This window comes from Mustela lutreola, chromosome 6, assembly GCF_030435805.1.
Source record: "Mustela lutreola isolate mMusLut2 chromosome 6, mMusLut2.pri, whole genome shotgun sequence".
NCBI lineage: Eukaryota > Metazoa > Chordata > Mammalia > Carnivora > Mustelidae > Mustela > Mustela lutreola.
The window spans coordinates 142614995-142628818 of NC_081295.1; the positions used below are offsets into that span (position 1 = coordinate 142614995).

At 39.3% G+C, this 13824-nt stretch overlaps 1 protein-coding gene across 6 annotated transcripts in view; it reads right to left on the reverse strand.

Annotated features, from left to right (window-relative positions):
* Positions 1-13824, reverse strand: part of MAK (male germ cell associated kinase) — a 57241-nt gene that overhangs the window by 39321 nt on the left and 4096 nt on the right. For all 6 annotated transcript variants that reach the window (XM_059179242.1, XM_059179241.1, XM_059179246.1 and 3 more), the window contains exons 2-3: positions 11729-12067; positions 339-393 (exon numbers count right to left, since the gene is read on the reverse strand). In XM_059179242.1, coding sequence (XP_059035225.1) covers positions 339-393; positions 11729-11829 — 156 coding nt within the window. In that variant the 5' untranslated portion in view covers positions 11830-12067. The remainder of the gene's footprint in view (positions 1-338; positions 394-11728; positions 12068-13824) is intronic.

A 13824-nucleotide genomic window follows, 5' to 3' on the forward strand; every position in this document is an offset into this window, starting at 1 on the left:
TGCACATAAAATATACAAAAACATACAACATAAAATAGAAATGGTATGTAGTAATTAAAAGTTGTCTTTCCTTTGATAACATGAATTAAAATGCTCTTAAAAGTGAGTATACATTGAAATATCAGTGTATAGTTTTTTCTGTTGTCCTCTACTGACATTCGGGAAAGAAATGAGAAATTACTTTGGAAGATAAAGAAAAAAAACATAAGAAATACAATTATCTTTGGAACGTTTCCTACAAAGAACAGAACAATCCCTTTAGCTACCGTCCTCATAAATAAGACAGGGTGAGGCAGAGAGAAGGCCTCCTAGGGTTCTTTATACCTGTAGGATCTTACCTTAACTTCTCTCAAGTTCATACATTCATCCCAAGAATAGAACTTTCTCTTCATTCTGAAATCAAACAAAAAAAAACCTTAATGTACAGGGACAGAGGATTTGAAACACAACTTATGCTGTTGGCTTTCTTACACTAGTATTCACTTTGGGTAACTGTGATCTTCCCTCCTCCTTAAAAGGAAGTCCCCTCTCTTCTGTATATCTCAAGGCAGTTTGGTACAGGTGCACGATTATGTTCTATCTGAAATTCTGCTTTAAACACAATGGTGAAAGGATTACCATTAATCTTCCTTTCTGGGTGCCTTCCCATATTTCCCTCATCAGTTTAATTGTGCTTTTCTAAAAGGTCCCCTTCCAAATTTTCTCTTTCTAGAACTTAACAGATAAATATGAAACACTAAAGTGGAGAGGGGAAGAAAATCACAAACGCTGTTAGCAAATTTAGTGATGTAACTTGAACTGAGGATTTCTATATCATTACCTCTGCTTTAAACAAGCAGCCCATAAAGTTAAGTGATTCAGGTCAACCAAAATTCAGAAGCAACCAAACTCTAGAAATAGTTCTTTTTAAAATTTTTTTTTCTTAATTTTTATTATTGAAGTTTAGCTGACATACAATGTTACATTAGTTTTAGGTATATAACATAGTGATTCAACAGTTATGTACATTATGAAATGCTCGCCATGGTAAGTGTAGTCGCCATCTGATATTATTACAATATTATTTACTCTATCCCTTTGCTCTACTTTTTGTCTCTGTGATTTATTTATTTCACGACTGGAAGTTTGTACCTCATAATCCCCTTTACCTATTTCTTTCATCTACCCCCCCCTACCCTGCAACCACAAGTTTGTTCCCTTTATTTGAATCTGGTTTTTTATTCATTTATTTTATTTTTTTTACCTTTTAGATTCCACATATACATGAAAGCATATGGTATTTGTTCTTCTCTGACTTGTTTCACATAGCATAGTACTCTAGGCGCATCCATGTTATCATAAATGGCAAGATTTCTTTCTTTTTTATAGCCGGATAATATTCCATTGTATATATACATACCAGATCTTCATCATCTTTATTTTTTTTTAGTTTTTATTTAAATTACAGTTAGTTAACATATAGAGCATATTAGTTTCAGGTGTACAGTAGAGTGATTCAACGCTTCCATACATCACCCAGTGCTCATCATGACAAGCACCTTCCTTAATCACCCCATCATCTGTTTCTCCCATCCCCCACTGCCCCCCTCTGATAATCATCAGTTTGTTCTCTATAGTTAAGAGTCTGTTTCTTGATTTGCCCCCTCTCTCTCTTCCCCACCCCCGTTGCTTGTTTGTTTTGTTTCTTAAATTCCACATATGAGTGAAATCATATGGTATTTGTCTTTCTCTGACTGACTTATTTCACTTAGCAGAATACTCTCTAGCTCCACCCATGTCATTGCAAATGGCAAGATTTCATTCTTTTTATGGCTAATACTGCTTTATATGTATCCTTTATACACCTACACACACACACCCCACATCTTCTTTACCCATTCATCTATTAATGGATACTTGAATTGCTTTCATATCTTGGATATTGTAAATAATGCTGCAGTGAATATAGGGGTGCATTTATCTTGTCAAATTAGTGTTTTTTCACTTTGGGGGAGTAATTAGTCAGTAATAGAATTCCTAGATCCTAGATCATGTGGCAGTTCTATTTTTAATTTTTTGAAGAACCTCCATACTGTTTTCCACAATAGTTGTACCAATTTATAATCCCAGTGCACAAGGGTTCCCTTTTCTCCACATCCTTACCAATGCTTGTTATTTCTTGTCTTTTTAATTTTAGTTATTCTGACTAATGTGAGGTGATATCTCATTGTGTATTTGATTCACATTTCCCTGATGATTAGTGACACTGAACATCTTTTCATGTGTCTGTTGGTCATATGTATTTCTCTTTGGAAAAATGTCTTTTCAGGTACTCATCCATTTTTTAATTAGATTATTTGTGGTTTTTGGTGTTGAGTTGTAGAAGTTCTTTATATATTTTGGATATTAATCCCCCATCAGGTATATTATTTGCAAATATCTTCTTCCATTTAGGAGGTTGCTTTCCTGAATTCTGTTCTCTATTTTCCCTCTTCGATCCCAATGTTACCATTAGAGATAAATATACCAAAAGTAATAAAGGTAACAAAATAATTCCACTAAACACCACAAATAGAGGTTTGTTTTTTTTTTTTATGAACATTTTTTTAGTCACCATGCAAAATGAGAGACAAGAAAAAAGAGGATTTATGTTCTAAAAAATATTTCTTCAAGTAAAGAAATAACAAAGCTGGATTATGAAAACAAGGACCCTACAAGCACCTGGGTGACTCAGTCAGTTAAGCATCTGACTCATGCTTTCTGCTCAGGTCATGATCAGGTCATGATCTCAGGGTGCTGGGATCTAGCCCTGCCTCGGGCTGCACACTCAGTAGGAGTCTGCTTGAAGTCCTCTTCCTCTCCTCCCTTCCCCCCATCACATGCTCTCTCTCAAATTTTTAAAAAATATTTTAAAAATTCCTATGTGCCCTACTGTTTTCACTTAGTAGTATAATCTCCTATTGAGGGGTTCTAGAAGATTCTCAGGAAGCTTAAAGTTATCTTTATTGATTAAACTAATTCCTATAGGAATTATTCAGAGTCCCTTCAACAGTGTAATACACAAGGGTAAGGAAATGAGTAAAGGAATGGCAGCACAAAGAACTGGCAGCATGCCATGGTCATTACCAATGTGGGCTGTGGAACTGCCTGCTGGCTCCAAACCCTTGCTTAGTGACTCACTGAGGTATGACCTTGTACAGGTTCCCCATTGACCGTTCTGTGCCTCAAATTCCATAGTTACAAGTAGAAATTACTGCATATGAAGAGCCTATTGCAAATTGCTTAATTCAGCGCTCAGTAAATACTGGTTGTTCTTGTTTTTACCAGTATCAATGATCAGTTATGACAGACATGAAGGGCATCACTGCTCTTATTTCTAAAGCATCCTTAGTGAATGAGAATTTCATTTATTCTCATTAAGGTGCTAGAAATTTATGGAGGTTTAAGAAATTGATGGTTTACAAGTTACTTACCAAAAGATACATTTCTATGCTATAGATTTATAAATATCTTGCTAATTTGATAAGGCAAATCTAGCACAATGTTAAATTTAAATGTCAATTTAAAAAAAAACTCAATTCAAATATAGTATATAAGAGAAGTTTAAGAAAATGATCAAATCCATCCAGAACTGTGCATATGATGTTATTATTCTTATAAATTATAAGATTTTTAAAAATCCATTTTTGAGACACTAGATAATATATTCCTTCTTCAATTTCATAAAAATTGGAATTTTTATTCTATTTGAAACTTTGTACTAGCTGCATCCACATATTCTAATATTCTAATATTCATTTCTTCCCATCAATTACTACTACTCATCAATACTGCCCTAAGGCAAGGTAAGTGTCTATATGCAACAAATACTGAAGTTTCCTTATAAAACAATTATCTAATTTCTTCAACCAATGTGAAGAACCTAATTTTAAGAAATTAAGCCAGTTTGTTAGAATGATAGGAAAAGGCACCTCCTTTTAAATGTCCTGCCTTTTTCTCTTTCATTTATTCATTCATTCAACAATTACTACATGCCAGGGTAAGGTACAAATGAGAACCAGAGACGGTTATCATGGCACCTCCCATTAACACAAAATAGGCTTTAGACTAGTGAACACAAAACAGACAAATTAGTTACAAGGACCATGAGGTAAGGGGCTCTTTTTAAAAAATATAATGGCCTGGCCTTTTTGATAAAGCAGTATGTCAGTTGTGACCCGAAAAACAGAGGGTACCAGCAGGGGAAAAACTGAAAGACTGAAAAAATAGAAGTTTTACCCAGACAGACAGAGCTAGAAAGAGCTGGCTGGTCAAGGAAATAAAAGACCATTTCAGGCTGATCCTTGTTAGTAATTCCCTGAGCTAATTTTCCTATCTATTCCCAGCTAGTGATCTGAAGAAAAGGATAGTACTTTCCTAGGTCACTGTTTCTGCTCTGCTTTTTCTCCATAGCACTTACCATCTCTAATGTCCTCCTCCTCCTCAAATGTAAGCTCCTTGAAGACACCCCTACATGCTACACCAATTTTTGGCATATAGTAAGTCCTCAATAAGTATTTACTAAATGACAGGATGAATTTCTATACCCACAGTTGGACTCATGAGGAACTATCCCACAAACAGGAGACCCTCCAAAAGAGAATTGCCTTCCAAGTCCTTAAAGAGCAGAGAGCTTAATAAATATTTTAAATTTAATGAGATAAGAGGATCTTACTACCCTCCACTAGAATGAATTGTTACAGCCTTTTTTTGTTTGTTTGTTTTTGATGGCAGCAGATACAAGGTTTCTTGCCAGAGATAAGTTAAAATTTCAAAAAGAAGATTTTCAAAAAGTACCTTTTATCTTTTTCTTTATAGTGTTCTCCCAACTTCTAACCACTCATTGCCAACTCATCCAAGCCAGTTTGAGGGCATTTCAAGACTGCTCAGAAGGCTTGCCCACTGCTTACTGAATCAAGTACAGACTTTCTTCCCATGTTCATGTCTGAAATTATAACACTCTGACATCTACCAGCTACCATGCCACACCCTGGTTTCTCCAGGCTATCTCCCTACTGTGCTAGTGCTCAGACTCTTCTCCATTTCACTCCTCAAACTTCATTCTTCTGATTCTTCTGCTTAAAAGGCTTTCAGAATGAAAAATACCTTCGCCCAGATAATGCTTCCCTTCAAGAGGACATGCTTCTTGCTCTTTGAGGATTAACGATAATGCAGCTCTTCACCTGCTACACAAAATGTATTCAACATGGAATTCTTCATCCAACTTGGATGGATTTAAAGTGTTATTCCTACAATATTTGTGGTCTGAATTCTCAGTGCCTTAAGTTTTAGGCCACGAAGCACAAGATGATGGTCCTGATCGGATATTATGGAATGTAGGTTGTTTTGGTAACAAATAGGGATACATTGAGAATAGAGAATACAGGGTCTAATACTTCAAGCCAAGTTTATTGCTTTGCCTCAGACTTGAGAGAAATGGCATAGTCTTCTGTATGACTCTTGCAGGTCAAAAACCATCCTAAAATTATGTCTGGTCAAGAATTTTAGGAGTAATGAGTGAACATTCATATTGATAAGCCTGCTGGTAGCCTGTCTTCATTGTTCTTCACTCCAAAGAGCTGCTCCCTTCTATATATAAACACCTTGCTGTCATGAGGAATGGTTCTACCCTCTAAGATCTCAGCCTTTCAGACTTCACACTCTGACCACATCCTCCTGTCTTTTCTCCATCATTACCATTGGATAAAATGTATGTGTCTTCTTGTTCCACACTTGGCTTTGCCTGCCTCCTCCTCTAGCTTGGATCCCATGGTCAGCCTTCCCACTCACTGTCCCCCTCAAGAGCACCTATATATTCTGATACCCCCCCCCCATTCTACTACTCCTGCCCTGCCATCCTTCAGTCTCTGCTCTCCATACAAATCCGTGAAGACTCTGTACAAAGTCACGTACATGCTGCCAGTAGCTCTATTTTAGTATTCATCGCATGTACTCAGGGATTCTGAGAGTGGGTTCTTTTTTTTTTATTTTTTTTTAAGATTATTTATTTATTTATTTGATAGAGATCACAAGTAGGCAGAGAGGCAGGCAGAGAGAGAGAGAGAAAGAGAGAGAGAGGAGGAGGAAGAAAGCTCCCGGCTGAGCAGAGAGCCTGACATGGGGCTTGATCCCAGGACTCTGGGATCATGGCCTGAGCCGAAGGCAGAGGCTTTAACCCTCTGAGCCACCCAGGCACCCTGAGAGTGGATTCTGAGAGTACTGAGAAAAACCTTCTGTGACTTTTTTTAGCAACTAAGTGACACGTACTCCATGACTATTCAAAGTTCAGTGCCTCTACTACCCCCATTTTTTACTACTCCTTGCCCTGCATTCTGGCTTATCTCCTCTTCGATTTCACTAGAACAGCTCTCACCACAGCCACTAATTATACCATGTTCTCCAAGTCCAAAGAACACCAATATTGGTTTGGGTACCAGAAAGCCATTTCTAGCTTCCTCCCGTTTGCCTCCTAGTATAGAAGCTGGAAGAGTAGATTCTCACCTCTCAGCCTCTCTTGTACATAAGGGAGACCATCTGATCCATTTCTAGCCAATAAGATGTAAGGGGAAGTCATCATGGGGCTTCTGGGAAACAAGTTTACCTAGAATTTGAGAGAAGGATTTGCTGGTATCATTCTCTCTTCTTCACACCCTGAACCACACATGTAATGCCTGGAAATGAAGTAGTCATAATGTGACCACTAAGTTACATGCTTGAGGGCAAATAAATGCTAACAGCACAGTATGAATAAGATGGAAAAGACCTAGATACAGTTCACTGGAGTCATCAAAATCCAGATTTCCTGATATGGAAGAAAAATAATCTACTTATTTAAGCCATTGGTTCCATCACTTGCTATTAATTTACATACTTGTCACTTAAAGCAAGAAAGATTCCTAACTAACTTAAATGCTTTTCAGTCATTAGTTTTTAGTTGTCTTCTAGTTGAGCACTTCTTTATATTTTTCCCTTGGTTCCATATATTTTCTACACTCTCCTGGTCTTCTCCCTACTTCTCTGGTGGCTTTTTTTCAGGCTTCTCTACAAACACCTACCTCTTCCAAGGCCCATTTCTTTTTTCTTTTCCCCCAAGGCCCATTTTTATATGCTGGGATTCCTGAGTGTTCCCTATGAAGAACTCTTTTCTTTTCCTTCTATATAGCTTCAATTAGCATCTGTAGACTAACAATTCCCAAATCACCAGCCCAGACCTGTTTTGAATGCAAATATTCAGTTACCTGTGGGCCTCTTAAAGTCATCATGTCCAAAAGTGTACCCCTAAGCCTGGGGTCTCCCCTGTCATGGTGAATGGCACCACCAACATGCACTTAAGAATCCTAGGAGTTAGTCTGGACTCTTGCACATGCTTTACTCCCTTCCCTCCAAGCTCAGTGACCAGGCCCTACAGAGCCTATCTCCGAAATGTCCCTTGAGTACTTTCACTTATGTCCATACTCAATGCAGTTTTTCTAGATTAGGTCACTGCCACCTCTAACCAAGATGGCTGCTTCAGTCTCCTGACTGGTCACCTTTGATCAAGTATCCACTCTTTTGCTAAAGAGACCATTCTGAAGCAATATTTGATCACACCAACAACTCTCCTGCTTAAAATCCCTCATCACCTTCTAGTCAAGATAGACAAACTCTTTAACCTGGCTTCATGGCTTCCCTCTTTGGCACCAGGTCCTTCCTCTGTCCCACTCAGAATCTATACTCCAGCTCCTACTTCAGTTCCTCAGCCCCAGGCAAGCCTTCACATTCTCTCACATTCTTCACATTCTCTCATCCGGGCCTACATACATATTATCCTTGCTGCTTAGAACATTCTTTTCCATCCTTTTTTTTTTTTTCTAATTAAAAAAAAAAATCTTATTTATTTATTGGAGGGGAGGGGCAGAGGGATGGAGAGAATCTCAAGCAGACTCTACGCTGAGTGCAGAGCCAGACTCGGGGCTCAGTCCCACGACCCTGACGTGACCTGAGCCGAAACCAAGAGCTGGATGCTCAACCGGCTGAGCAACCAGGTGCCCCACCTCCTCTTTTTCTTGATACTCTTTTCTCATTCTTGAGATTTCTCGTTCTACAGGAAGTCTTCCAGCATACTTCTTCGGCATCATTTCTCTGTCTCCACTAGGACCATTATTCCCACATCATCATAGGACTTAATGGTATTTTGTATTGTAACTTGTCTAATTTGTCAGTCTTCCTCCCACATTGTAACTCCTCTGTCTCCTTCCCATTTTGTCCTGAGCACCAGAGTAGGAGCTTCACAAGTGTGTGCTGAATGAATATGGAAATTTTCTTCAAGTCTTCCCCATGATCCCTCCCCTTCTCATTCATTTTTGCTGCATCCTTCCTGAAGTTAGGAACGCCATCTGGCAGACTCTGAGTTGACTATCCAAAGCCACTCTTCTCTTTGTCTTTATGATCCCAGCTTCTCTACAGGGAAACAAACGCCCAGCTAAGTACTCAGTCTCCCAGCCTCCCTTATAGCCAGGTGAGCTGTGTGACACACTTCCGGCCAATGACAAGTAACCAGAAGTCTTCTGGAGAGGGGTGAGGCAGCTATGTTTTGAAGACAGAAGAACCTAGGTCTGGGTTAACAGCATGGACAAGGTACTGGCCCTGGGCTGCCTCCTTCAAGACTTTTTCTTATGTGTGAAAAATCCCCGTCTAAGTAACTTTTGGTTAGGGTTTCTATTTCACATACCAAAACATTCCTAAATTATATACTTATGGCTTCTTCTCAGCCCTCAGACCTCTTACCCTTTTGGACCCTTCAGTACTTTCAAGGTTTTATCTAGGTCTATGCTGGTATTCCCTGTCTTGTGAAATGGAACAGTGAGACAAACACATGATTTTGCCATCCACAAGGAATAATGTGCATTTTGTTAAACAAAATGGAACAATGGTAATAACCTTACATGATTCCACCAGACCTAACCTCATTCTCATTTTTTTACCCCTTCCCCAGAAGCCACAGCTTTCATGAATTATATGTGTGTCTTTTTAGTTCTTTAAAAACATTTATATATAGTGCTTGCTTCAGCAACACATATACTAAAAATATTTATATGTATACATTTATTTATGCATAATGAAGTATTTGCATGAGTTTATACAGTGATTTAATTTATAAGTAAAGATGGTATCATCTCATTTTGGCTAATACTGATGCCTCCTTTTTTTTCTCTTATGGCATTCATTAGGATCACCAAAGCAATCTTAATTAGTAGGAATATAGCAGGCAGTCTGGTCTTAAAACCAACTTTACCAGCAGTCCTTCTAATATTTCACATAAAGATGATGAATGTTTGAGTCTTACCAGGTTAGGGAAGCTTCTTTTTATTCCTGTTTGCTAAGAGCATTCTTCCCCCAGTCACGAGTGGGTATTGAATTTTATTAAGCCCATTCAGTAAATACTTCATTTCAGTTATGGCACATTGTACATTTATTTGACAATAATGGCTATTGACAATATTTTATAAAGTTATTTCCTTGTATGTGTAATGCTTTAGATCGTTTTTCAAAGTGTTTAACATTTGGAGAGCATTTGTTAAAGCATTTTAAATTTTAGGTGGTATTATGGACATTGGGGAGGGTATGTGTTTTGGTGAGTGCTGTGAAGTGTGTAAACCTGGTGATTCACAGACCTGTACCCCTGGGGATAAAAATATATGTTTATAAAAAATAAAAAATTATATTAAAAAAAAATTTTAGACTGTCATCATTTGGTTGATGTGGTAATCAGTCTCCAGGACTCATTCTGGAAGAATCCAACTGCCATGGCATTAGAGGACTCACACAACCCTCCGTGGAAGCCTTTGTGAACAGGCCACTTGTCAACCATGTGAGTGAGTGTTGTGTTGTGGGCTAACCTGTGTCCCCCTCCTGACTACACACACAAATTCATATGCTGAAGTCCTAACCCCCAGTACCTCAGAATGCGACCTAATTTAGAGACAGGGTCTTTACAGAGGCAGTGAATTTAAAATGAAATTAAGGTGAACCTGAATCCAGTATGACTGTTATTATAAAAAAGGTAAATTTGGATACAGAGAAAAGCACAGAGGAAGACCATGTAGAAGAGATATGGAGGGTGCCTGGGTGGCTCAGTGGGTTAAAGCCTCTGCCTTCAGCTCAGGTCATGATCCCAGGGTCCTGGGATCAAGCCCCCCATTGGGCTCTCTGCTCAGTGGGGAGCCTGCTTCCCCCCCCCCCTGCCCCGTCTGCCTCTCTGCCTATTTGTGTTCTCTCTCTGTGTCAAATAAATAAATAAAATCTAAAAAAAAAAAAAAAAAGAAGAAGAAGAAGAGGAGATATGGAGACACATGGAGAGAAAATGCCATCCGTCAGCCAAGGAGAAAGACCTAGAACAGATCCGCAGAAGGAAACAACCATGCTGACACCTCGATCTTAGACTTGTAGCCTCCAGAACTGTAGATCTGTAAGTTGGCCTGGTTGAAGCCACACACAGTCTGTGGCTGATACCTTGTTACAACAGCCTGTTCTTGGCTAAACTGCCCCCACCAAATCCATACGTTGAAGTTATAAATATCCGAGTGTGATTATATTTAGAGACAGACTCTAAAGAATCAATTAAGGTTCCGTGAGGTCTTTAGGGTGGGTCCTCATCCTCTATTACTCGTGTCCTTAAAGAAGAAGAGATTAGGCCACAGACTAGCACACAGCAGAAGATCCTGTGAGGACACAGGGAGAAGACAGCCATCTACGAGTCACAGAGAGAGGCCACAGAAGAAATACCCCCTGCTGAAAGCTCATCTGTGACCACGAACCTGTCAGAACCATGAAGAAAGAAATCTCTGTGTAAGCCACCCATCTGTGGTACTTCATTACAGCAGCCCAAGTTCACTAACCCAGGGAGCCACCTTCCAGGGGATGCTGTGGTCCCTGGCCGGCCTGCAGCTGACTGCCACCTCAGCAGACACCTGGAGCCAAAACCATCCGGCTGAGCTACTCCTAAATTCCTGATCCCCCAGAACCTGGGAGTTCAGAACGGGTTGTTTCCATTTTAAATCACCAAGCCTTGAGGGGACGCCTGGGTGGCTCAGTGGGTTAAGCCCCTGCCTTTGGCTCAGGTTATGATCCCAGAGTCCTGAGATCGAGTCCCACATCAGGCTCCTTGCTCCGCAGGGAGCCTGCTTCTCTCTCAGCCTCTGCCTGCCTCTCTGCCTGCTTGTGTGCTTGTGCGCGCTCTCTCTCTCTCTCTCCTTCTCTCTGACAAATAAATAAAATCTTAAATCAGCAAGCCTTGGGGAAATTTATTAATGTATAATAGATAACAAATACTGTAGATTCAGAAGAAGTAACTAAGTTAATAATAGTTAATTCTATTTCATTGGTAAGCTTAGGAGAAGAGCACATACCCTCCAGAACTCAGTTTCATATATGAACACCATTTGATTTTGAGGCCCGTCGTTTAAAGGAAATAACAAACTCTACTCTGCACTCAACTTTAAATTCTAAACAATCTCCAAACATGAGCTTCCGTTTCGGCTCCTAATTGTAGAGCCGGACAAACCAGAAAACTCAATCCATGTATGTGGGGACAAGCAGAACTCCCTCCTGGCAGTGTCCCTCCAGAATGGCATTCCCCCATCAGCTAAACAAGCGCGGGGGCTACACCAGAACTCTTTCTAAAGGAAAGGAAAGATCAGAGCTCCAAGCTCGGCAGCGTCGCACACGGTACCTCTTGATGGCCACCAGCTCCCCAGATTCGTTACTCTTGCCCATCAGCACGCTCCCGTAGGTGCCGTCCCCCAGCTGTCTCATGGTCGTGTATCGGTTCATCTTGGAAACACAGTGCAACAGAGGTTGTCGGTTGAAATGACTTCTTTGTTGAATATAAATGCAAACACTTCTTTATTTTGGGTCTTTTTTTTGTTTCTTCCCCTCAGACTGCTGTTGCTACACCGGTGACAGGTTTGTCATCCTTAGACACAAGATCTTCCCCAGGATTACAAAGGTTCATGAGATAGAGAGATATGGAATCTGGCAAGGAAACAGTGCTTCCATTCCTACGAACACCCTATTAAAAACAAAACAAAACAAAACAAAAAACAGAGCAAGAAGAGAGAATTTCATTAAAGAAATTTCATTTCATTAACTGGTAACCTAGGCACAGGGAAGAATTATAATATGCATACCGGTAGGTTAAACATTTGTTAGTAAGTCCTTTGTGCTATGTGGAATGGGGTTCACATATAACAGACTGATAATGTTCATTTATGACTGCTTCATTTACGTGGTGCCTGCTATTTATGCCATTATATTCAGTAAATACAGGCTTAATGATTTGTAGGATTCCTTTTACACTGAATATAATCTGTATTATTCCAAGTCAGACATTGGAGAATCAGACAACTATAATATCTATTCCTTGAATCACTTTTTGCATTACGTTTAATTTGGCCCATGATCCCTTATATGTGAAAGCCCTGGGCCAGATGTGTTTGGAATCCAGGAATCCGTACATTTTAAGAAAAGTAATATGGTGGATATAGCATAGGTCATGTAACACCTCCCAAGCAGCATCTTAATGTAGCTGCAGAAAACTGTTGAAAGTCCACAAAGTAAAATAAAATTAAGGAATGTCCACAAAGTAAAAAATAAACGCTGGCATCACAGCTTGTAGTTCATGTTACGCTGTATTGTTGCACAAATTTATTTTAAAATGGTCATTGTTCAGAGCTTTGTGAATTTTGAAACAGATGAGGGACTGTGGGTCCGAATGTATTAGAAAGGTACAGGTTTCGGTAGGTCCTGATTGTATTACTGCAACTGAAGAAAAACAGAACACAGTGCTGGCTTTCCTGTGTGCCCCATTACGACGACATTCAGTAGTTTCCTCCCGTTATTCCCTCTTACATCTGTTTCAAGGAGCTGCTTCTCATTTCATTCTTACACTGCTTTTAAACATCGCTGTCATTCTGTTACAAGGTTTTATGGTGAGTTCCAGATGGTAACAAAATGCTCGGCACCATTCAAATAATTTGTTTTATAATTTGATGCTTCATTCAAAGATTGCTTTGCCTTCACTGTAGTACTGTTTCATTGCCACCAAATAAAATTATAGAAACTGTTTCTCTATTATATGCAGAAATTTCGGACCCACAGGATATCAAAGTACCTATGACTTCCAAAAGCAGGCTTTCAGGAGGAAGAAGCAAAAAGTGCAAGGAAGGACAATAAAACTGTGTTGTTGCCTATTACAGAGTGGGTTCATCCACAGGAAAGGTTGGAAGAACCCTGTGGGACTTTTAAGGAACAGGGTGGGGGTGTATTAGGGTTTCATTTACTTTACTTCACATAGATAATACCCCCTTGAAAGTTATGTGTGAATTAATTTAGGCTGTGATAACTGTGGCCAGGATCTTAAAAAAGAGGTCACAATAGTAGATTCCGTATCTATTTGGGTATTCTTTTTCAGCTTAAATCTGACTGACGGATGCCAGCAAATGATTCCCCATTTGCCTGTAAATCGAGTTTTCTGTAAGTGATCTTTACAATCTACATACACATGGAATCGAAATATTAAGGCATTTATAGAAAGGAAGTCAACGCCCCTTCCCTATGGTTCCTGACCCACACATGTATTTGTTTTTCTTAATTTTTTCCTTTTTCTGCATAAGGAAATTTATTTTTGAAAGATCTTCCGGGTTTTTTTTTTTTTAGATTTTATTTTTAAATAATCTCTACATCCAACATGGGGCCTGAACTCATGACTCCATGAGGTCACGTGCTCTTCCAACTGGGCACCTCTGGGTTGTTTTTTGTACTATGTGT